Source organism: Frieseomelitta varia, unplaced genomic scaffold, assembly GCF_011392965.1.
Source record: "Frieseomelitta varia isolate USP_RPSP 00005682 unplaced genomic scaffold, Fvar_1.2 scaffold_448, whole genome shotgun sequence".
NCBI lineage: Eukaryota > Metazoa > Arthropoda > Insecta > Hymenoptera > Apidae > Frieseomelitta > Frieseomelitta varia.
In genome coordinates this window covers 65,682-89,762 of record NW_025110199.1, presented here as the reverse complement: position 1 = coordinate 89,762, position 24,081 = coordinate 65,682, and the positions used below count along the sequence as shown (strand labels likewise).

The following is a 24,081-nucleotide window of genomic DNA, read 5'->3' as shown; positions in this document are numbered from 1 at the left end:
AAAAAAAAAAAAAAAAAAAAAAAAAAAGAAAAAGAAGCACGCGAGAAAGAGAGGGAGAGGGAGAGAGAGATAGAGAGAGTGAGAGTTGGCTCGTTAACGTAGGTGTTTTCACTTATTCGAAACTCGGCTGCATTCGAACAATTACCATACGAAACTTTTACACGGCCATATTGTTACACGCGCTGTATAATAAAACGTTCTGAAATTTTATTAGCGCTGTTAATGAAACTCGACTCCGCGTTTGCTCCGCGCCGGGCTCTGTTGTTTAAATTTCCAAACCGGTTGGGAAAAATATTTATTTACAGGGTGTCCTCCCGGGTGGATGCCAAATAAATTTACCCCCGGTGCCGGTGCGTTCGGCAGGCCATTCCGAAACAAAGAGAGAGAGAGAGAGAGAGAGAAAATGGTACCCACGGTATACGATACACCCAGAGTTCTCGCTTGCTCGGTTTTTATTTACTATTTCGGAAAATAGATTTCGCCATCTGGGAGCGTGAAAAAAAAACAGTATCTTCGGTGAGAACAAACGAGAGCACATTAGCAAAATCTGTTTCCCATAAATAGTTCACCGCGTGCGGAGGTAATGTGCGAATAACGAGTTGTACAGGGTGGGCCGAAAGTTTCTTCTTTCCACCTATTCGTTTCTTTTTAAATGAAACGTCAAAATATATCATAAATGATATAATATATAATAAATAATAAATAAATCAGACAGATTATAAAATATATAATGAATAAATTAAAATAATAAACTACGGATTATATAATGTGTAATAAATAAATTATAATAATAAACTACGGATTATATAATATATAATAAATTACAGATTATATAATATATAGTAAATATATAATAAATTATGGATTATATAATATATAATAAATAAATTATAATTATATAATAAAAATATAATAAATATATAATAAATAAATTATATAATAATTATATAATAAAAAATTACGAATTTATTTTACTAGAAAGTGATTTTTTTTTGGCCAACCCTGTACACACGCGGCAATACAAGAGTCAAGAAAAAAAAAAAAAAGTAACGTATTGACACATTTGTAATTCCAGTATCATTTCAGTTAATCGTTTAATGCCGAAACGTTATTAGAGAAATGGCGGAATATCATGTCGGAATGTCATCGATGTCGCGCCAACGCTTAGAAACGAACGGTTGCCTTTAAACGTCGGATGGAAAAAGTTACGGAACTTCTAAGTAGGTTCTATTCGAAACGTGGATGGGTAGAACTTTTACGAAAAATGCTCGTACGTTGCAGGTCATCGATGAGAAGAGATATAAATAAAATGTTCTTAAAAACAAAAGTTCCCGGACAGGACGGAACTTGCAAAGTATAAAAATGAAAATTTTTACCCGTCGAATATTGGCGGCAGATAATTTGTCCGCCAATATTAAAAAAGTTCTCGATATGCGCGGCGAACAGCGAACACTATTCGATGAATGTAAAAATGGATTTTTAATTAAACGTTCGAGAACAACTCGCTTCCCATGGAACTTTTATTATGCAGATTCGAAAATATCGGTTTCACGAGAGCACTATTCAAAAGTACTTTTTTTTTTTCACGAAAACAAATACTTTTTTTTTCTTTTTGTGACAGGAAATATATATATATATATATATATAAGTTGGAAGGGAATTTTTTTTGAAAACGGTAAGAACCTGTCAATTTCGATCCTCGCTTTAGAAATATCTCGCATTCTATTTTCAAATAGAATACGACAGAAGCTGCAGAAAGAATCCTGTCGATATTCTTTTGATTCTTGAATTTTTTTATCACTTATTATTCATAAAAATCATTAAAAATATTTTGTACTCTGCTTAAATACACGGTAGAGTTGCGAAAGTGAGTACTACTCACGTGTCGACAGCTTTTTGATTTTTCGATTTTTATATGTTACATTTAATCTTTGTATCATTATTGTATTATTATTGTATAATTCATCAAAAGTATCATCAAAAGTATTTTGTACTCTGCTCAAATACACAGCAGAGGTGCGAAAGTAAGTATTACTCACGTGACAACAGCTTTTTGATTTTTCGATTTTTTATATGTTACATTTAATCTTTGTATTATTATTGTATTATTATTGTATAATTCATCATTGGAAACTGTTGTTACTTCCGTGTGTAACAAGCTACTTGTGGAAACAGGTTTTGTTAATGTATCATTTTCACAAAAATATTGCAAGAGACATGCTTTTTTGACATATTGTAATTGGAACAGAGAACTATAATTTTTCATATCTTTTCACATCTTTTTTTACTCGTGCAGGTGAAAAGAGGTATGAAAATGACGACTAGAATCACACGAAAACCTAACGCAAACGATACGGCAATGTCATTAGCAACGCCATTAGAAATTAACACCGATCATCAAACAGATGGTTAATAGAGTTATGATTGCAGGGGGAATATCATCATTTCGAACTCTTTTATAATCCGTACTCTGTATTTAATGAGAAACGATACGAAATGTACGAGAAATAAAGAAACGATCCCTAAATTTCATTAAAAAAAAAAAAAAAAAAAAAAAAATCTGCTTTCTCGAAATAAATAAAAGACCAGACACAGAGTGACGAATTTTCATTCAAAATGAATGCGAAACACATCAGTATAGTTATCCGGTTTCCTGCTGCATATAAATTGCAGTATTAAATATGGTCCATTGAACGTGGAGATTTATTGATATAATGGAAAATTGACTCCGAAATGTACGGTTATGCCGATACAATCATGATAATCAGGTTTACAGCGCTAATGAAATTTCGGAATGCCTCGTGCAAGATAACGTAACGTATATTACCGAAATAATCTCTACGACTGTCCGAGCAAATTTGCTACTGCACGTCCGTCTGTTTCTCAACGATGCAAAATGATCTCGAACATTTTTTTTTTTCTTCTTTTTTTTTTTTTTTTTTTTTTTTTCTTTTTTCGGCGCCCGATCGAACAGTGACAACAGTCAAATTTTTCATATCGTCGTTTTACGGTTAGGTGCGTTAAACCGTGCCCGCATCGACAATGAAAAAATTGTCGATAATTTAAACCGACGTAACTTTGTAAAGAAAAAAAAAAAAAAAAGAAAAAGATTCACCATCGTTTTAGAGATCTAGAAGTCTTCCCCCCCTTCGTAACGACGTTGAACGCCAGCGTTAAAATTCAAAATCGCTTCGAACTCGTCTAACCTTGAGAGAGATTCCAAGTCGCAGCGCGAGTATTCAAGGCGGCGAATCAACATCACGAAGGACTCGGCAAGAAAATTCTTTTCCAACGTTTCGTATTTTGAGGATTCACGAGAGAGAGAAAGGATTCGCACTCAAATTACAAATTACAAGATTACAAATCTGACAAAAAGGAGAGAACGACGAACTGCCAACGCAGAGGCTACGAAACGCTTTCAAAACGAGACTGAAACGATCGTCATCTTCTTTTTCTCAAGATAAGTAAACGTCGGTTTGAATTATCCACAATTTTTCATCGCGCGTTGCCAACAATTATCCTGTTCATCGACGATATTTGACACACGAAGCGAGAAAATGACAAATCTGTTTCCCGCGACGTAACAAACACAAACGGCACACTATAGTATAGTATAGTATAGTATAGGAGATAAGCATACGTAAAGTGGTCACAGACTCACCTCCCTCCTCTTTGGTGGAATCTCTCGACGTCGTTTGCTTTTGCAGGTCCGCGGAAGCGGGGAACACGAGTACCAATAGGAACAAAATCGTCCAGGCGGACGCACGCTTCTGCCTGGTCCAGCGGAACGAGCTCTCAAGCCTGGAACCGCTCCACCGTACCACGCTGGCGACGTAGCTGCTCGAGGAATCGTCGGACATCGGTCTTTCGCGGCGCGATATCCTCGGGGAAGTGATCCTCGCCGCGTGTTCCGCCAGCAGCACGTGCCGCTGCTGTCCGCGTCTCGTCATTCCTCCACGCTCGAGGCGCTCGTCCTTCGTGTCTCGTCCTCTCTCGTCTTCCTCCAGCGCAGTCCTCGAGTAATAATCGCAGCTTCGTCCGCGAAGCCGCTCGCAGAGATCGCAGCGAACCAAGTCCCTTTGATCCGACGACGAGAGAGAAGAAACAATCCGATCGTGATCGTGATCGTGATCGTGATCGTGATCGTGATCGTGTCGGTGTGGCTCGCGATCCGGCGACGCGGTGACACTGCCCGGCGAATAGTGGCAGTGACGGAGAACAGAGTCGGTATCGGTCACGCTGGTAACTGCAGTCGGACAGCAGGTGGTTCCGGGGACGCTGCTCGCGCCGGAGGAACGACCGTCGACGGGGGTAGCGTTGATCGAGAGACAACAGGAGGTCGGGCGAAACTTGGCCGTCGACTCCTCGGACAACGCCGCTACGCTGCCACCGAGTCTGCGCGTACACCACGTTGACGACTCCATGTTCCTTTTTTTTCTTTTTTTTCTTTTTTTTTTCTTTTTTCTTTCTTCGATTCCTCGTAGACGATCGACGACAAACGGAGAAACTTTCTCTCACTCTCTATCTCTCTGTCTTTCTCTCTCTCTCTTTCGTTGACTCGCTCAGTCCAGGCTCAATCTCTATTATTACGTGATCGATCGAGATTCTTCGCTTCGATCTTCGATCTTGTCGTTCATCTTCCTCGAACTCGATCCAGTCTTCTTCCGCGAGAAGCTCGGCGCGCCCACCCACCACTCGAGGAAGAATCAGAAACGCGAAGGGTGGACGAAGATTCGAGGAAGATCGACGAGGCTCAGGACCAGTCGGAGGAGGCTCGTTGTTCGATCGCTGCTGGAAGAGACATCTTCGTCCCGCGCGCTGATCTCAGCTGAATCCTACGTCGAGCATCGGCCAGATATCAGTCTCTTCGGGCGAAGAGGCAACATCGGCGATGATCACGCGGCACGAACGACGCCATCGGGATCGACGATTGAAGAAGAAGTCAACTTTCTATTGCGAGCCTCCTCCCTTCCCTGCCCCTCCACCCTCTCCCGCAGCACGCAACAGTCCACTATTCTCTCTCCTCTCTTGTAAGAAGAAGAAGAAGAAAAAAAAAAAGGAAACAAGTAGCTTCGACCTCTGGCTCTTTGCTACTCTCGTCGACGCGTGCCGGCCGTGTCCGCCCACGATATTAATATCCTGCAATCAGAGAATTTCAACGCGTTTAAAATTCATTCGCGTGGCAGCTGAAAGTCAAAAACATGAATTAGAGCGAAAGATGAATTCGGGCAACGACTAAAACGAAACGAAAGTTCGACGCGCTTTGCGTACGCGGAACTTTGCATTTAATCCGAGAGACGGAGAGTCGTTAAAAGGGATCGAGATCGATCACTGTATGTTGTACAACGATCGAGCTCTGCTGCTCCTCTTCTTCTTTCTCCTTCCTCTTTTTTTTTTTTTTTGCTCGATGAATTACACGACTCGGGGGTACGCGCGTCGAGAGCGAGATCGTTCGCATCGTACCCCTTTAAATTCGCTTCGGTAATTTGGTAGGTAGAAGGCTCGCGATTAAATAACCGAGCCGGAGGGCGATGATATTTAACCGGAACCCGATGCACTTGGCTGACAAAGTAAATATTAGGAAATAAACGTTCGCATGAATTTTGCGCAGCGTCGACGTGCCGAGCAAAAGCCAGGGGGGGTCAGAGGCTGGCTCTGTCATTTAATCAGCCATAACGGCCGGCGAACGTGTGCTTTTTCGCTGCGCTTATCACCCGAGCGTCGAACGAAGTACTACCTATATCCTGTCGGCCAATTTTTCTCTCCCCCTCCCCCTTCCCTCTCCCCCTCCCCCTCCCCCTTTTCCCTTGCCGATTTTCTCGCATTCCACGTGCACGCGTACATATATATGCACACATTCCGGTGCAATTACCGGATGCTTTGTAACGCAACGTTTTATTGATCGACGCGTGAACCAAACGCGGATTGGCCCCGACGTTTTTAAACCGAGAGCAACCCCCGCCAATAAAAAAAAATTATTGCTCATCCAACGACCAATTAGAATTTCGCCTGGCTCCTCGAACGAACGAAACGATTCTTGGGCTCGACGGGAGATATTCGCCGAGATGTTCTCGAAAGATGCACGCACTTTCTTACGTTATTACGATCCTCATGTTGGTGGAACATGTTCCAGAGAATCATTTACTCGGGGAGATCTTCTCCCAATGGAGCGTGGCGATAGCACAGAGCTGAAACTTTAAAAAAGCGTTTCTCTCGGAATGAAATTTTCAAAACTGGCGGCAGGGATATTCCTACCTCCTGGTATTATCCAGTGTATTTGACGAAGCGAAATTTCGATTCGCCTTTTTATTTTATTTTTTCTTCTTTTTTTTTTTTTTCTTTTATCGAAGAGAGCGGAGAATTTACAACGAAAATTACGTTAAATTCAAGTTTAGACTTCGGATACTCGCATTTTTCTTTTTCAAAAATCAACTTCGACGAGCATCGGCCTCTCTCGTGGAATTTAACTTGCAAAAATTAAAAAAGATTTGCTTTAGATAAAACTCGTCGGATATAACCGGGCTTAGATAAAACCAGGATATATATACGTGGTACAGCAGACTGGTGTTTCGATGAAACGACTATGGTTGAACATACTGCCCTGTCCTCTTATCTTCGTATATTTAGCTCAAATTTATAGGAATCATTAAATGAACAACATGCAGGTACTGGCGCTTCAAATTAACCATATTTTGCAAACCGTATTCGCTATAAATTGACTCTTTTGCAAATCGTATTCGCTATAAATTAATCCTGTTGCAAATCGCCGTTTACCATTTTTGCGAATCAAACTTCACCCTTTATCGCAGATCAAATTCAAAGTTCTACAAGTTTCGCCCCATTTCAAGTTTCTTCCTTTGCAAACTTGTTTTCATCGAGGGCGTCGCAATAAAAATCAAAGCCGGCGTAAAGTTTATTATTCCGAGATGATAATTTTATCGCGACGCGCGTAATAACACTCGAGCAAACAAACGCAAAACGACGTATCAAATTGATACGAAGTATTTGTTGAATACTAAAAATATATTATATACACACGATAATTTTACGCACATGTTCGTACATATTGACAACAGAATGATCAACCAAATAAATACTCGCAGCTTCGAGTGTCAGCGAAAAATATTTAATTTTTCAAAAAACTTCTTCGACGGGGTTCCGTGGCGATAGGAAATAATCGCTTCGATTTTTTTCTTTTTTGAGCCACCCCCGCCATGGGTAAATTTGATTTGCAAAAAAGGGTGGTGAATTTGATTTGCAAAAAGGCGAAACACTAGCAACCGGCGAAACCCGCAAACCCCGCGGAATACGTTATATTTTTTTAACGAGATACAATTTCGTCTCCAAAGGAGTCTCCACCGAACTTTCCCTATTTCACCGCCAACCACGCCGTTCAAAGATATCTCTCGTATCCAACTTTCTCCAAGTTCCACACGTAGCACACGTAGAACGTTAGCTCCTCGTGCGTGGCTTCTCCGCGAACCGGAAGAACACAGTGTATTTTCCGAAGCGTTTCCCAACTTATCCAATCCCCGTGCGATCCATCGCGCTCCGAGTCGGGGTAAATTAAACGTAACGCGACGAGGCGAGAGACGCTCGCAGTTTCACTCAACCATCGTTCCCCCCGATGGCGACAGTTAAACGTCGGGTCTCCCTCGAACGTCCACTCCCCCCAACCACGATTTTAATTCGTTTTGCAAATAATTTCCGTCGTTGGCAGCGGTAAAACGCGAACACGGTGGAAACAGCCGGCAGCCAGAATTGAAAAATCCGGCCGGCTGGGTCGCGGATAGTACAAAGCGGTGATCCGCGGCGGATGAGTCACGGAAAAACCGCGAGAACGAGTCGAGGGAAAAGATCGGCGGCGCGGCGGGCATCCCAGGGGCAATAAATTCGGTTAAAATTGGAGAGGTGCACGGCCGGGCTCCGGTTTGCGTAGCCAGCTCGCGGCTGATTTCACGACGAGCACAAAAGCTCGCTCCGCTCACGGCGTGTGTCGGCGAGCAATATTCCGCGAGGACGCGCGGCAGCAAGCGGTCCATCGTCCGAATTCGCCGCTACGAAGTGGTCAAACGATGCACGATTTCATTATGCGCGCAGCCTTGTACCATGGGAGATCCTCCATTCTCTCTCTCTCTCTCTCTCTTTCTTTCTTTCTCTTCTTCATTCTTTGGTCTTTTTTTCGCTTTGCCGCTCCCCCGATATCTTCGTTTTATCGTTCCTGTTTATTTAACATTCTCTCTCGGGCCGACTCTCCAGAGTATTTCATTCAGCCCCGCGAGCAGAGTGGAATATATTCGTATTTTCAATCTGCCGGGTCAAGGAAACGCGCGCGAGTTTTTCAATCTGCGATGGGTTTCACGCTTGCACGTATACAGGGTGTCACGTTTATTCGGCAAAGGTAGTGTTATACCACGTCTGAGCTTTCTCTATAAAAAAAAAAAAAAAAAAAAAAAAAAAAAAAAAATATTCACCTACTCTCGCCGAGGAACCATTGGTTCGGTAAATATTTTCACTTCAACTCTGCCAAGTTTATCAGGCACGCGGTGAAACTGAAGACAAGATATATATCCAGGAAAATCGATCATGCTCGGAACTACTACGTTCGAAAATATAGAAAACGGCCGGAATCGTTCGAAGATATACGGCTTCATATTTCCATCGAGATGCTCGAAAAACGCAACTCGATTTTTAATCCTCCTCCGCCCAGGCCATAATACGCCTCTCCTCCGTGCCGGAGAGAACTTTCTCCGCAACTTCGGAGCCTCACTCACTCTCTCTCTCTCGCCAGCGGTATTTCCATTTTCAGCGAGAGATAAAAAGAGAGCACCCAGTATTTGCTCGTCTATGTATATTTATTTTCCATATGTATGTATTCCGTGAATGTTTTTGGGATTATTCCGGTCGGTGATATGATCAGGGGGGCTTATCTTTACCTTTTTCCGTTTCCACGGGGGTTCTTCTTCGGTTCTATTGCCAGCGACGTACGGTGTGTACATTTCTATTTTTTTTTTTTTTTTCTTCGCCCCCTCCGCTTTCCTTCTGTTTTATATTTTCTATCGTTGGGGGAATTGCAATGTCTATTACGTATGTTTGTTTCGTCTGGTCCAACCCCCCCTCCCAATTCTCGTGCGTGCTATCTCAATATACAGTTTAATTTCTTCGTTTACCAGAATTGTCTCTGGCTTGTAACGCGGTGCTTTCTTTGCCGTGGGTTGACGTTTTAATACCGTTGCTTATTGTACGCTATGTCTGTCGGTCGCACCCACTGGTTATATTGTTATTACCGCTGCCGTTCCTTGCTGCGCGATTTATTTCACGAATTAACGAGTTGCGCGTAGATCTCGATGGGATTTCCTTTGAGACCTGTTTCGCAGGTAATCTTAATAAAATAATTGGTTCGTTTGTGTCAGGGGTACAAAGAGGATAACACGTCGCCATACATCGAGATGAACGTTTCACTCTTCGTTTAACCTCTTTGCGCTGGAACGACGTGCCACGCACGTCGAGAATTTTCTGTTCCAAAGTTGTAATATTTTTCTCAGTTTTAAGTATATGTAAGTAACAAATAATAAATTTATTACTTCTCAATCATTTCTATCTAGTGATAAAAAGAAAGCGAATTATTGTATACGGCTTGGGTCACTCGTTATGGTCCGCAATCAGTTGCCACGCACGTCGAAAATTTTTCTGTCCGAAAATTGTAATATTTTCTCAGTTTCAAGTATATTTTAAATTAAAAAAAAAAAAAAAAACAGGCAAAACACATGATAAATTTATTACTTCTGAATAATTTCTATCCAGTGATATCGTACCGACGAGATCAAAAAGAAAACGAATTATTGTATACGGCTTGGGTCACTCGTTATGGTCCGCAATCAGTTGCCACGCACGTTGAAAATTTTTTGTCCCAAAATTGTAATATTTTCTCAGTTTCAAGTATATTTTAAATAAAAAAAAAAATAAATAAAACAGGCAAAACACAAATGATAAATTTATTACTTCTGAATAATTTCTATCCAGTGATATTGTACCGACGAGTTCAAAAGGAAAGCGAATTATTGTATACAGTTTGGGTCACTCGTTATGGTTCGCAATCAGTGGTCAATAAACTCATCTCTTCGTCTAACAAACTTTCAAACCTCTGGTAATTTATAATTAACTAACTAGAACCGACGATTGAAAAGGTAGGAAATTTAATCAGAGTGATTGAAGCGCGAGGAAAGTCCGTGCAATGGAACAGAGGACATGAAATTTTTATTTTAACATTTCGCTTTTATTTTAACTCGAATTTCTAGAGAACTCGCAATTGTTGCAAATCTATAAAATTTCCACGAGAAACAGGTCATTTCTGATCTGTACAGGTAAACTCTCAGCGTTAAACGCTGAAACGGTACTCTCAAGAGTACAATTTTGTACGTGGTACGTACAGTTTCCCGCGCTACCATTAGCGTTCGAGACCACGAGAATCACGTTCGAGGAAATGACTCGGTTATTTGACTCGATTTTCGCCGGTTCACCCAAATTGTCCGTACAATACATGCACACGCGTATCAGATCGGGACAAATCACCCTCCAATTCCCCGCGAGACTCTCGTGGCGTTTACTTTCAACGATTCGAAATTTCAGCCGTCCGTGGCGAACGCATACCGATCGGTTGACAAGGATCGCCGGTCGAAGACGCGGTCTCGCGGCAAGAGGAGGTATATATAACAGAATATACACACTCGACGAGTTGGCTACCGCGCTAGACCACGTACTCTCTCGTATTCCAAGAATAGAGTCGCATGCCTCGATGGTCGCGTCATCGATTGTCATTCATCGCGGCAAATCCAGGCCATCGAGTTTTGATAAAAATGACTGGTTCTCTCCTTCGAACCGATCGCGGTCTTCTCTCTTGCTTGGAGACTGTTCCTATCTCTCACTCTCTTCCCCTCCTCCTTACATCGTCACAAACGAAACTGAAAGCAATATAACCTTCGTCTAGAGAGGCGTATGCGACGTCTCAATGTCCGCGTCTTTACGAAGGGGATCCATCCCCCTTCGGGCCGGCCGGTATCCGTTTTACGCTTTATAACCGAAGCCAGGGCGATTTAATATTAGTTCCACTGGCCTGTGAAATCGTCACTCTGTTTTCGCGACGTCGCGTCGTCCTCTTCGACTGCGATCGGGAAGAGGGGAAGAGCTCTCTCTAGCGCGTTCTTGGCCAGAGAGCCAGGCAAGGGGCAGAAAAGTAAGGGAGAGAAACTAGATAAATTAATAACAGGGCAGAGGAGTTTGATCCCCGCCTTCCGATCGAGACCGTTTGCTTGATCAAAGAGGAGAATCACGGCTCGTCGATGACGAGCTGTTTCATTTTTCTCACGCCGAGAGCTCCGTCCGAGCTTCTCAAAGGCAAGATAAACACCCAAGTTCCTCCTTTTGCCGTTTTAAATCACGACCAGGGGAATCGGACCTTCCGATATCGAGAGACATCGTCTTTCATTAAACAGGGACAGTTATTTTACGACACGAACGCCATCTCAACGGATAACGAACATAACGTCGTCTCTTGCGTCGAGAATATTTGGCCCCAAAATTGCAATGTTTTCTCAGCTTCGAGTATATTGAAATATAAACCCAGGCAAAACAAATGATAAATTTATTACTTCTTGGTCATTTCTATCCAGTGATGTATCCGGTGAATTTAAAAGGAAGACGGTTTGGTCACTCGTTATGGTCCGTGTAATCAGTCAAGGCGCGAGAGGTGAACTTCAGTTGGCGAAATTTTGCCGTGCAAAACGTAACGAATTGGTGAGAGTAAATCGTACTTGAACGCGTGTAGTATTGTTTAATGATGCAATTTTGTACGAAATATTTCAAAACGTGGGGTAGACACGTAAACCGTACGTTGGAAATTTTACAACGGCAGCGACTATCTCGTCGTTTGTCATTTCTTTGGGACAAACAACGCCGTTCGTTTGATAATAGCTGCGCTTTTTCAGCGTGTCACTTTTATCAACCGCTCCTGTCGAATAATTATAATAATTATGTTACACCAGTCGTGCAATTATCGAAACGTCATAATAATTACATTACATCAAATCGTGCAACTATGCAAAACAACGAATAATTATAATAATTATGTCACGCCAATCGTGAATACAACCATTGAAACACATGAACGAGATAGCAGCTACCTATGTTCTGCTTAGTCCAAATTATGAATTGTCGCCACTATAAGTCGGTTAACCGATTCGCGGAAAAAAACTATATTTACTTAGAAGAAAATTGTGTCTAGACCGCGAATGAAAATTGTGTATAGCACCTCAACAAAATTGCCGCTGTATTCTTCTTGTAATTCTTGGTAATTTGTATTATTTCACGTGCGAGACACGTGCGTAACGATCTTCGAGCTGCTATATCTGTACCTGTTGTTGGAAGGGAAGTTTCGTTTGCTCGTGTAATTTGCATCGTTTGCTTTCAAACACTCGAAAGAAAAAAAACCGCGCTTGGCAAACGCGGATTCAGTCGTTCATTGATAGGAAACCGATGCTCGGGCGCGCCAGTTGCGCAGTGTATGCGCGTGCAACGAGGCACGTAACGTTCGAACGGTTATGGTCCGTCCATCGTTAATATTATCGAAGGGGTTAATTGACAAGAAAAAGAGCATCGAGCTTTCGCTTGCAAGCGTATCTTCGCGCGATATTGACCTACGGGGCAAACGGTCAATATGTCGCTCGTTTAGGAACGCGGCCGACCAACGCGGTCTTTTCTACTTTCTATCGGACGCCATCTTGCAATTAGACGCGCGTAGTCTAGAACAGGGCCACAACCAACACGATATCTCTCAGTAACTAATCAAAATATAAATTTTAAATGCAGGTTATACGGGAAACCAACTCGACGAAAAAAAAAAGAAAAAAACAAGCACCGCAGATTTTTTGAAACTTTCGAAACTGAAGACTCTATCGTACTGTGTACGATATGATGTAAATTAATTGGTAAATATATTAAACAGGATGTGCAAAAAAAATTTGACAAATTTGATTGAAAGAATTTGTTTATAAAGTTAACGAAACAGTGATTAAACGAGCGAGAGGAATACATCGTGTTGCATGTAATTGAAAAGGAATGTTTTTCATAAAATATTTACGGCGACATCTCAAAAAAATATCACGTGATCGGGCGCACCAACTTTAGACCTCGCGTCAATCATCCCATTTTAAAAGTATGAGAACCAAACATGAGTGCATACGTCCTCTAATAAAAGTGATCGAGACTCTGGAACCAAAGGGAAATTATCGTCTCGCTCGGCCACACTCGTCTCGTTAAGATTCCACTTGGAGCGATCTATCGAGGTCGATACCGAGTATTTTACTTTCGTGTCTGTCGCCGTCTGACAGCGGCGAGGTGAATCGACGAGCAGAGGTGGACGATGAAGAAAGAAACGAACGAGGGAACAATATCTTCGCGTTTGCGGCTGACCCGGAGGGCCAGAGGGATCGTGTGAAATTAACGGCGCAGAGCGCGATCTCGCGCTTCTCGACACGACGGTAGAAGAAAAAGAAAAAGAAAAAAAAGAAACGTCGCCGGACGAACCGAAGTCGAAACGAATAAATAGTCGTTAAGTCGAGTGGTGACCGTGATCTACCAGTATGTGTATATATATATATGTACATATATAAAGAATTTCGCGTGGTTAACCTCTTGCGCTAGCGACTGGTTCACGCACGGACCATAACGAGTGACCAAACCGTATACAATAACTCGTCTTCATTTTGACGTCTTTCATCGGTACATCACTGGACAGAAATGACCAAGATGTAATCAATAAATTTATCTTCTTTGCCTCGGTTGTATTTCAATATACCTGAAACTGAGAAAACATTGCAATTTCGGGCCGAATATTCTCGACGCGCGTGTTACATTACAGCACAAGAGGTTAAGTAACTCGAAAAAAAAAAAAAACAAGCTCAGTCACGCGTGGTTGCAAAACACCACGTTCTGGTTACCATGACACCCGGGGGTCAAATAACGTGATTCGATCGAAGGTGCATTTTTCTCGCTAACGAGCGATAATTGATTTATTGCGTACGGAGGGGTCAAGCCGGGCCGTATACGCGGTAGCACGCGCCCCGTTACCGACCGTCGATCCGCTCGATTAAATCTACGCTCACTCGTACGAGTCCTCCACCCCCCTCCCGGGCCCGACGAGATTCATCTCGCGAGCGCGAGCCGAAGACCCAGACAACGACACCCGATAACGACCATGGCGACCTATCAAACAGTCAATCGGTTGCCTGGCCTCTTTCTCCTCGAGGAAGACCTTCTTCCCACTTAACGTCGAATACGAACGTTCTTCTCCCCTGTTCTCTTTGCCGCGAACTTTCACGGCTCGGCCGCAAAGGGACAACAACAACAACAACAGAGTCGTAACCTCGAGGACGTTACTTTACAACGACCGTTCTCCGCCCGTCAACGGCGTTAATACATTTCGTCTTTATTCCTCCCGCCTCCTTTGCCGCCCGACTTTGCATCGCCCTACCCGTGCACTTTGTCCCCGCGATTCTTTTATGGGACGTATTTCTCCCGGTCGGCAATAAAATTATGCGAAGTATGCACGAACGTTGAAAACACGCGCGCCGGCAGCCGTACATTTCGTAAAAGTCGAGAGGTGAAGAAGACGAGACGAGACGAGACGAGACGAGACGACACGAGAAGAGAGACGAAGGGAGAGGAAGGAAGGTGGGAGAAGGGAAGTTAAAGGAAACGGAGGGGGGCCGACGTCGATGCGGTTACCGAGATAGCCGTCCATCGGGTTGGAGAAGTTGGCAATTAGTCACAGACTATGACTACTTAAAAATCCGATTGGCATTCAAAGCGTCTAACTAACCGATCCTCCGTACGGATAAACGTACGTTGTAACGTATGTACGTAAACGTACGGCCGCCTCTTTGTCTCGTTTCTCTTCTCTGTGCGCGCGTAAACGAACGAACGAACGAACGAACGAACGAACGAACGAACGAACGAACGGACGGACGAACGAGGTAGGAATAACGAGAGTTGAAGAAGGCAGTGAAACTAAATCGCGTGACTATTCCCGGGGCCAAAGTGAATTTCAGTACGGCGCGGCCGGGCGAACGTTGGTGGTGGTGTTGTTCGTGTGAGAGCTGAGCTGTTACGGAAAAAGAAGTGGCCAGGCTCGCTCTTTCCTTCCCCTGTGCGCTACGCGCGAGAATACGTAAGCGACTTTTAAGCGTAGGAAAAAAGAAAAACTCGAGAAAGACAGAGAGAGACAGAGAGAGAGGTAGAAATGGAGTTTGCTCCGATGTGCAACGTAGAATAAAGAGGGAATGGGGCAAAAAGGAGAAAAAAAAGGAAGAAAAGGGAGAGAGAAAACTAGCGAGGTACCTGCGTTTTACAACTGCAGAGACCTAGAAAACAAGATTGTACTTCAAACACGCTCCGCGTTTGTTCTCTATATTATCGATCGTTCCGCCACATCCCCGACCGCCCGTGGGAAAACGCGAAGGGGGTTTTTCGGGGTCCTTCGGGAAACGACCGACGGGGAAAAAAAAAAAAAACTCGTACGACTCGTATACGTGTGTCTGCGAAAGGGGTCGCCGACACCAAGGTGTACGCATGTAATCACGGAACCTGACACATAGGTCTCGTTCCACGAAACAGCCTGCGGTAATGCTTCTTAATCGCGCATTTATTTGGTTGGCACGTAAAAAAAGGGAAAAAAACACCGACGACACGACGATGATACCGCGCCATTAATCCATGAAATATGAATACGAATACGTTGATAGTCGAGATACGGGAGCGTGATTCTGTATTTTATTACAGAAAATTTAACCAAAGTATAGCGAGCTACAACGCACTGAGAAAAAGAAAAGAAAAGAAAAGAAACGGTCTGAATAATCATGCGAGATCATCTCTGACGCTCGGCGCGAGTGAGTGCTCGTTTTTTTTCACTGATTACGTTCCTTATCCCGTATTTTATATCCCACATCCATCCAACGGATATCTTCCATCCGAATTTATCCACTTTTAACGTTTCTCACGTATCTTATCTATCTTATATATATGTATATACCCGCCTCATCCCATCAACCGATATTCCATATCCCATTTTTATACTCCTTACATCCTAAACCCTCCGTCTTTCTCCTGTATTCTATAACTTTACGGCAATGTTATCGCTCTGTTTTTAACCACTTGCGCTGGCAACTGCGGTCCATAACAAATGACCCAAACCGTATTCAATAATTCGTTGCTCTCTGTTGGAACTCGTCGGTACGATATCACTAAATAGAAATTATTGAAAAGTAATAAATTTATTATTTGTTTTGCCCCTCTTTACACAATTACATTAGTTTATATTAAATTAAACAAAATTATATTAATTTATATTAACTATTAACCACTTGCGCTGGCAACTGCGGACCATAACGAGTGATCCCAAACCGTATACAATAATTAGTCGCTCTCTTTTTGAACTCGTCGGTACGATATCGCTGGATAGAAATTATTGAAAAGTAATAAATTTATTAGTTACACAATTACATTAGTTTACATTAAACTAAACAAAATTATATTAGTTTATATTAATTTTTAACCACGTTGCGCTGGCAACCGATTGCGGACCATAACGAGTGACCCACACCGTATACAATAATTCGTCGCTCTCTTTTTGAACTCGTCGGTACGATATCGCTGGATAGAAATTATTGAAAAGTAATAAATTTTATTTGTTTTGCCCCTCTTTACACAATTACATTAGTTCATATTAAACTGAACAAAATTATATTAGTTTGTACTAACTTTTAACCACTTGCGCTGACAACTGCGGACCATAACGAGTGACTGAAACCGTGTACAATAATTAGTCGTTCTCTTTTTGAACTCGTCGGTACGATATCACTATAAAATTATTAAAAGGTAATAAATTTATTATTTGTTTTGTCCTTCTTTACACAATTACATTAGTTTATATTAAACTAAATAAAATTATATTAGTTTATATTAACTTTTAACCACGTCATTACAGCGCAAGAGGTTAACATTTCGAGACTAACCGATATTTTTGTTTTAACGGTTCGATTATAATTATGCGTGGCAACATTCTGTTTCAACATTTATACTACAATATTTATACTAACGTCTCTATCTCATCTCGCGTTTCGTATTTCACGTAACCTTATGTAACGTCCTATGTAACATCCCGCGTATCCCACATCAACAATCCTCACCCCACTTTTGCATTCCAATATCCCACGCTCCTCAATCAATCCTTCTCACCCCCGCGAAGAACATTTTCCACGTATTCTTTTCCACATTCCTCGTCTCCTTTCGCCTCTCTCAATTTTCCTAAACGCGTTTCCCATAAGACTGGGACGAGGAAATATCGCCAGGGAATTCCCAATAGAGACAATTTTCGGGGCAGCCCGAAATCTCTTGTCCCACGAAATGAATTTCGTAGCCCGCAAATATCCTACCGTCCAAATTTGTGGACGTCTTCATCCCTTGAAATGAATTTCACAGCATGTAAATTCCCTCGCAGAGCTAATATCTGCCGGATGGCTCAAATTTCTTGTCCCACAAAATATATTCCGCCACACATTCTCGCGAATTCATTTCGTGGGACAGCAAATATCGTAGATGTCGAAAAATTGGGTTCGCAGGGAATATCCGGGCTACAAACTTCATTTTGTGGGACAGGGATTTTAGGTTCGTAGCTAATTTGCAGGTACGTATTTGTGGGGACAGGAAATTTTACATGTTAGGAAATTCATGGCCTGTGAAATTCATTCTGTCGGACAGGAAATATTGTAGGTACCTCTGTTAGGAAATTAATAAGCTACGAAATTCATTTCCTGCGATAATAAATTTTAATTAGTGCTCACAGATTTCTTCTGTAGGAAGATTGTGAGCTACAAACTTTATTCTGTGAGACAGAAATCTTTAGATCAAACCTGTAAAGTGTTCACTTGCAGAGTTTGTGAGCACTAATTAAAATTTCATTTTGTGGAACAAGAAATTTTGTAGGTATTTCTGTTAGGAAATTTATGAGCTACGAAATTCATTTCGTGCGATAATAAATTTTAATTAGTGCTCACAGATTTCTTCTGTAGGAAGATTGTGAGCTACAAATTTCATTCTGTGAGACAGAAATCTTCAGATCAAACCTTTATAAAATGTTCACTTGCAGAGTTTGTGAGCACTAATTAAAATTTCATTTTGTGGAACAAGAAATTTTGTAGGTATTTCTGTTAGGAAATTTATGAGCTACGAAATTTATTTCGTGCGATAATAAATTTTAATTTGTGCTCACAGATTTCTTCTGTAGGAAGATTGTGAGCTACAAATTTCATTCTGTGAGACAGAAATCTTTAGATCAAACCTTTGTAAAGTGTTCACTTGCAGAGTTTGTGAGCATTAATTAAAATTTCATTTTGTGGAACAAGAAATTTTGTAGGTATTTCTGTTAGGAAATTTATGAGCTACGAAATTCATTTTGTGCGATAATAAATTTTAATTAGTGCTCACAGATTTCTTCTGTAGGAAGATTGTGAGTTACAAACTTTATTCTGTGAAACAGAAATCTTTAGATCAAACCTTTGTAAAGTGTTCACTTGTGCAGAACTTGTGAGCTGCAAAGTTCATTTTGTGGAATAAGAAGTTTTGTGGGATATATTTCACATCATTTGATTTTGTAATATATCCGAGTTTTCCGCGAATTTTTCCTTAGATTCTTTTGCGAAAACAACGAAATTGTTGGACAGAGGAATATACGACGCAAAATGTCGAATTGGATGAAAAGTGTTTATTTTAATATCCCAATATGGGATTGCCACATGTAGAATACAGAAGTTTTGAGATTAAGATGTGGGATATGAGATGTAAAATGTGGAATGTAGGATTGCGCATGAATGATGCGATATGGGACATGGAATTCAAGATATGAAGCCTGGAATAAAAGATATGAGGTGTGGAATACAAAATGTCTGGGGGTGTAGAACACTGCGTACGAACGAGCGTCATGAAATACGGGATATAATATACAAAACACGGAAATTATAGAATACTGCAGCACATTACACGGATAATGGAACGTCAGATATGGAATACAAGATGCGGAAGGGTGGAACACGGGAGTACGAGATGCGAAACGTAGAATATGGGATATATGTGGGACGTAGGATACCGTCGAATGTTGCAGGGATAATGAGATACTGGACATGTGGAACGTGAGATATGGAATGTGAGATGTAGAATGTGGGATACAGAATGTAGAATGTAGAATATTTGGTACGAATAGCGGGACGTGGGACATTTTCAAATTGCTGTCACTGTACGTGCATTTGTGTGTGTGTGTGTGTGTGTGTGTGTGTGTGTGTGTGGAACACGTGTAAACAGACGTCCCATTTTAAAATTACTACGTACTCGTTCCGTACAATATTGCGAGTTTATTACTTACAGATAATCAACGCGAAATTGCAGAGTGATTTTTTTTTTATTCAGCGTTCTAATCTTGGGAACCCTCGTATATTCTTTCAAGTGTAATTTTTTTTTTATAGCAAGTCAAAAAGAGAGAGAGAGAGAGAGAGAAATAGATACGCCAACACACATGGCCATGTTTCGCAGCGTGTATATATACGCTGTGCGTTCGGAAACCTATTTGCCTTTCCTCTCATGGTGGTTAATAGACGAGATAGCGTGACAGAAGCTAAAATATTCACACGGGATGCAAATAGAGGCGACGCGACGCGGCGCGGCGCGGCGCGGCGCGACGCGATCCATCACGTGTCGGCTCGTCGGTTCGACACGTGCGTGTACTCCTATTTGCCGGTATCCCGTTAATCGAAGAATATATTTGACACGAGGGAACAGCAGAATAGTCTCGCTGTTTCGAAAATGGTGAAAAGAATCAAATATCAATCGTTGATTGTTGTTAAATCGATTTATTCAACAGTGCACAGCCAACGTTGATCGAAGATGCAGTTTATTAAAGACAGAGGAGGAGGGGAGGGGAGGGGGAATGTTTTCATTAATCTGCGGGACAGAATGGTCGATCGAAGAATATATTTGGCACAGGGAACGGTGAAAAGAATCGAATATCAACCCTGTTGACTGTTGTTGAATGGATTTATTACAACAGACGCAGCCACAAGTGCAGTTTACTGAGGAGAAGGGATATTTTTATTAATCTGCAGATAAAATGATTGATCGAAGAATATAATTATTTGGCACAGGGAAATGGTGAAATGGTAAAGAGAATGAAATGTCAACGTTGATCGTTAAATGGATTTATTCAACCAGAAATACCAATAGACGCAGTCAAAGTGCAATTTGTTAAAGACAGAGGGATATTTTTACTAATCTGCGAACAGTTAAGGTTGCTTAAGGTCGTCATGATCGGACGTTGCTACTGTCAAAATATTTGCAGAGGCAAACAACTAATTACAAAGTTAGACGCGTCTTAACATCTTGCGCTGGAATGACGTGCCACGCATTTTTTGTCCCAAAATTGCAACATTTTCTCAGTTTTAAATATATTTAAGTTATAACCCAGGCAAAACGAACATGACAAGTTTATTAGTTGTTAATCACGAGTTCAAAGGAAAAAGAAAGCGACGAGGTGGTCCGCAAACCAGTTGCCAGCGCAAGGGGTTAAAAAACCTTTCTGGTCGCGAGCGAGATGATTGGTTCTCTTGAACAAGAAAAAAAAAAAAAAAAAAGAAAGAAAGAAAAAACAAAGAAGAAAATGTACGAACGATCCGCTTTAAAAGACCGATCACCCTCGGTGTCCGGAGTATGCTCCTCGGCCCGATAACAGCGATTACGCGCCCGCCCGGTTGAAAAAACAGGCGACGATTAGCCGTGCCGGAAACGGGCGATCTGTCGCGCTTTTGATCCGTCGTCGTTCGTCCGATTTGTGTGCGTCGCGACGCGCGGTCCCTGCGGTGTCTCTGCGTGCGCGCGTGACACACGAGGAACGAGGAAGATGGATACACGATGGTTAGTTGCACGATGCATCGAGGCAGAGTGGGGAGGGAAGAGACAGGGCGCGCACACACGCGGCTGGCGGGCGAACGAGTAGGGGAAATATAGAGGACAGAGGGGAAGGGAAAGGATCGACTCGTCAACGAGACGAGGAGGGACGAAACGAGAAGGGACGGTGATGGGGATGGGGATGGTGATAGGGGAAAGGCACGGGGAATCTATGGACTGAAAGGGGGAGCAGCGCGACTAGCGAGTAGGCCGCAGGCTTCATTCACCACGCGGCTACGTTCTACTATGAAGTGTTTGTGTTCGCGTTTGCCGGTCCGTCGACACCACCGACACACCAGGCTCGACCTCCGTTTTATCTCTCTCGCTCTCTCTCTCTCGCTCTCTCTTTCTCTCTCTCGCACACGCGGCTCAACGCTCCGCCGTGGCCATTTCCTCTCCTCGTCGCTCGCGCTCGCGTATCACCTGTCGCGACGCGCTTCCAGCGGAAACACATGTGTAAGAGAGAGAGAAAGAGAGAAAGAGAGAGAGAGGAGAGAGACTGTTCGTTCGGATCACGAAGATCTCGTTAATCGCCGCCAACGACGTACCGTATATTCTCCGCTTTGACCCCCGTTTCTAGTGCCGTTCTGCCCCGGTTTTCTTTTTTTTTTCTTTTTTTTTTTTTTTTACGGCGTTGTAAATTTTCGAGAAAACTCAGAAGGATTCGACGGATCTCGAATGGCATTCGCGTGCCACCGAGCACCGCGAGAATTTAGAGCCGGGAATTCCGACGGCCGGTGTTTCGTAAAAATAGACGTCGTCTAGGGTATCGGGGGATCGACTGCCGCGCTAAAAACACGGCTCAGGGCTCGGCTCGGCTCAGCTCGGCTCGCAGCACACAGCGGCGGACTTGTGCAGCTGCGAAAGGAAGCGGCGGCAGAAGAAGGGGGAGGGAGAGTGAAATGGAGGACAGGAAAAAGAAGAAGAAGAAGGAAAAAAAAAAGTAAGAGAGTCCACCGGCGGAATTTAGATACACACAAGCCATGGAGACGCGCGTTTCTTTTCCCTCGACGCGTTAATTCCAAGTTCTTTGTCGTCTTTCGAACGCACGCAACACGCTCGATGCGCCGCGGCAACGGTATTCACATGCTAGCACGCCGTGGACCAATTGAATGACATGAAGAGACAGCTCGGACCCTCTTTCATCCTCGCGAAGCATTTCGCTCGACTCTTTTCTCCATTCCGATTTCTCCATCTCGTAAGAAGAATCTTTCACGTGTTCGCCTTTTTCCTCCGTCCAACCAGACGAGACCATCTTTAACCTGTTGGCCGGAAAAGGCGAGAAAGAATTCGTCGTTAGAATGCCAACCTTTTGAACCTGATGACAATTTCTTCGTTTACCGATCTATTGTCTTTCAAAGGTTATGTCTATTAAAAGACAAATCACGTTGTAATTTCATTTGCAAAGGCCAAGATTGACCAAACCACAGTCAATGTGCTTTTATTAATTATTTATTTCTTGATTTTTTGGAGTGTTTGATCAAGAAATGATCCGGTTAACAGGTTAACCTCTCGGTTACTGAACGCCATTATAGTTGACCACCTTTTTTGAACAGCATGCTAGCTACTGTAGTGGCGTGTTTCTCGGTCAACAATCAAGAGAGCTATATTGCACTGTTATAATGTTATGATTTTTCAAATTGTTTGATCTTTTTATTCTTTCAATTTCAAAACCTTGACCTCAGAAACTGAACACTACTGTAGTTGATCATCTCTTTTGAACAGTATGTTAGCTACTGTAGTGGCGTGTTTCTCAGTCAATAATCAAGAGAGCTATATTGCACTGTTATGTTGTTATGATATTTCAAATTGTTTGATCTTTTTATTCTTTCAATTTCAAAACCTTGACATCGGCTACTGAACGCTACTGTAGTTGACCGCCTTTTTTGAACACTACTATAGTTGGCCGCCTTTTTTGAACACTACTGTAGTGGCTCACTTGTTTCTAGCAATCAGTCAAAAAAAAAGCTTCTTCAAATGCTTTGATCTTTTCATTTTTTTCGATTTCAAAACTTTAACCTCTCAGCTACTGAACACCATCGTAGTTGACCGCCTTTTTTGAACGCCACTATAGTGGCTCACAATCAGTCGAAAAGAGTTGTATGTTATGCCTTCTCAAATTCTTTGATCCTTTCATTTCTTCAATTTCAAAACTTTAACCTCTCGGCTACCAAATGTCACTAACTTGGCCACCTTTTTTGAACGTCACTGTAGTGGCTCCACTCGTTTCTCATTATCAGCCGAAGAAAACCGTACTGTTACAACACAGTTATATTGTTACAATTTGTCAAATTCTTTGATTCGTTCCTTCAACTCGTTCAAAGTTTGTTCCAACGTAATTACGTAGAATAAACTACGTTTATAAAGTTTCGACTGTTACGATTTGCACGATTGTTGCAATTTGTAGAGTTTGCCTTACCGGGTCTTGCTGTAGAGAAACAGGCAACTCGGCGAAAAAAATGTCTAGCTGAGGATTGACTTAATCGGTGGATCGTTGGCTGAGGATCGTCGTGACAAACGTGCGGTATTTGGGAAGCTACGTAGGCACCGTGTTACCCATGCGTTTCTACTATGTATCGCGTCGCAGCAACTACACGCCGGCGTATAGAGAAAACAACAAAAGTGATCACACACGTCAACGTTTCTCAATGCGCCGCGACACGGTATAACTGCGTGTCGATAGATTCCTCGTGTGTCACTCTTACTCTCTCTCTCTCTCTCTTTTTTCTTCAACTCGTCTCGTCTCTTCTTTCCTCTAGCCGCGGCCAACCCTCGCGCAGCCTCTGCGTCCACGACACTCTGGTGTTCTATCTTGGAACGCAGCCGTTGCGCAGACTACATTCCTCGTCTATTTGCTTCGTTTGTTGATTCTCGCCGACTCACGCCCCTTTGCTTTTTCTTCGGCCGCGGCTGTATCGCCGTCCACCTCCATTCTTGTAAAAAAAAAAAAAAAACACCGAACGTCGAAACGGAGAATGGGATCGTACCCTTCGGGGAACATTGAGCCACGTTCGAGAGGCAAGAAAACAACAAAAAAAA

The 24,081-nt window shown here is 42.5% G+C and overlaps 1 protein-coding gene across 1 annotated transcript in view; it reads right to left on the bottom strand.

The window, feature by feature from the left end:
* Nucleotides 1-3,524: 3,524 nt before the first annotated feature.
* LOC122532338 overlaps nucleotides 3,525-24,081 on the bottom strand; it is a 33,517-nt gene continuing 12,960 nt past the window's right edge. Inside the window, exon 2 of the mRNA XM_043661037.1 lies at nucleotides 3,525-5,139. Coding sequence (XP_043516972.1) covers nucleotides 3,525-4,424 — 900 coding nt within the window. The 5' untranslated portion in view covers nucleotides 4,425-5,139. The remainder of the gene's footprint in view (nucleotides 5,140-24,081) is intronic.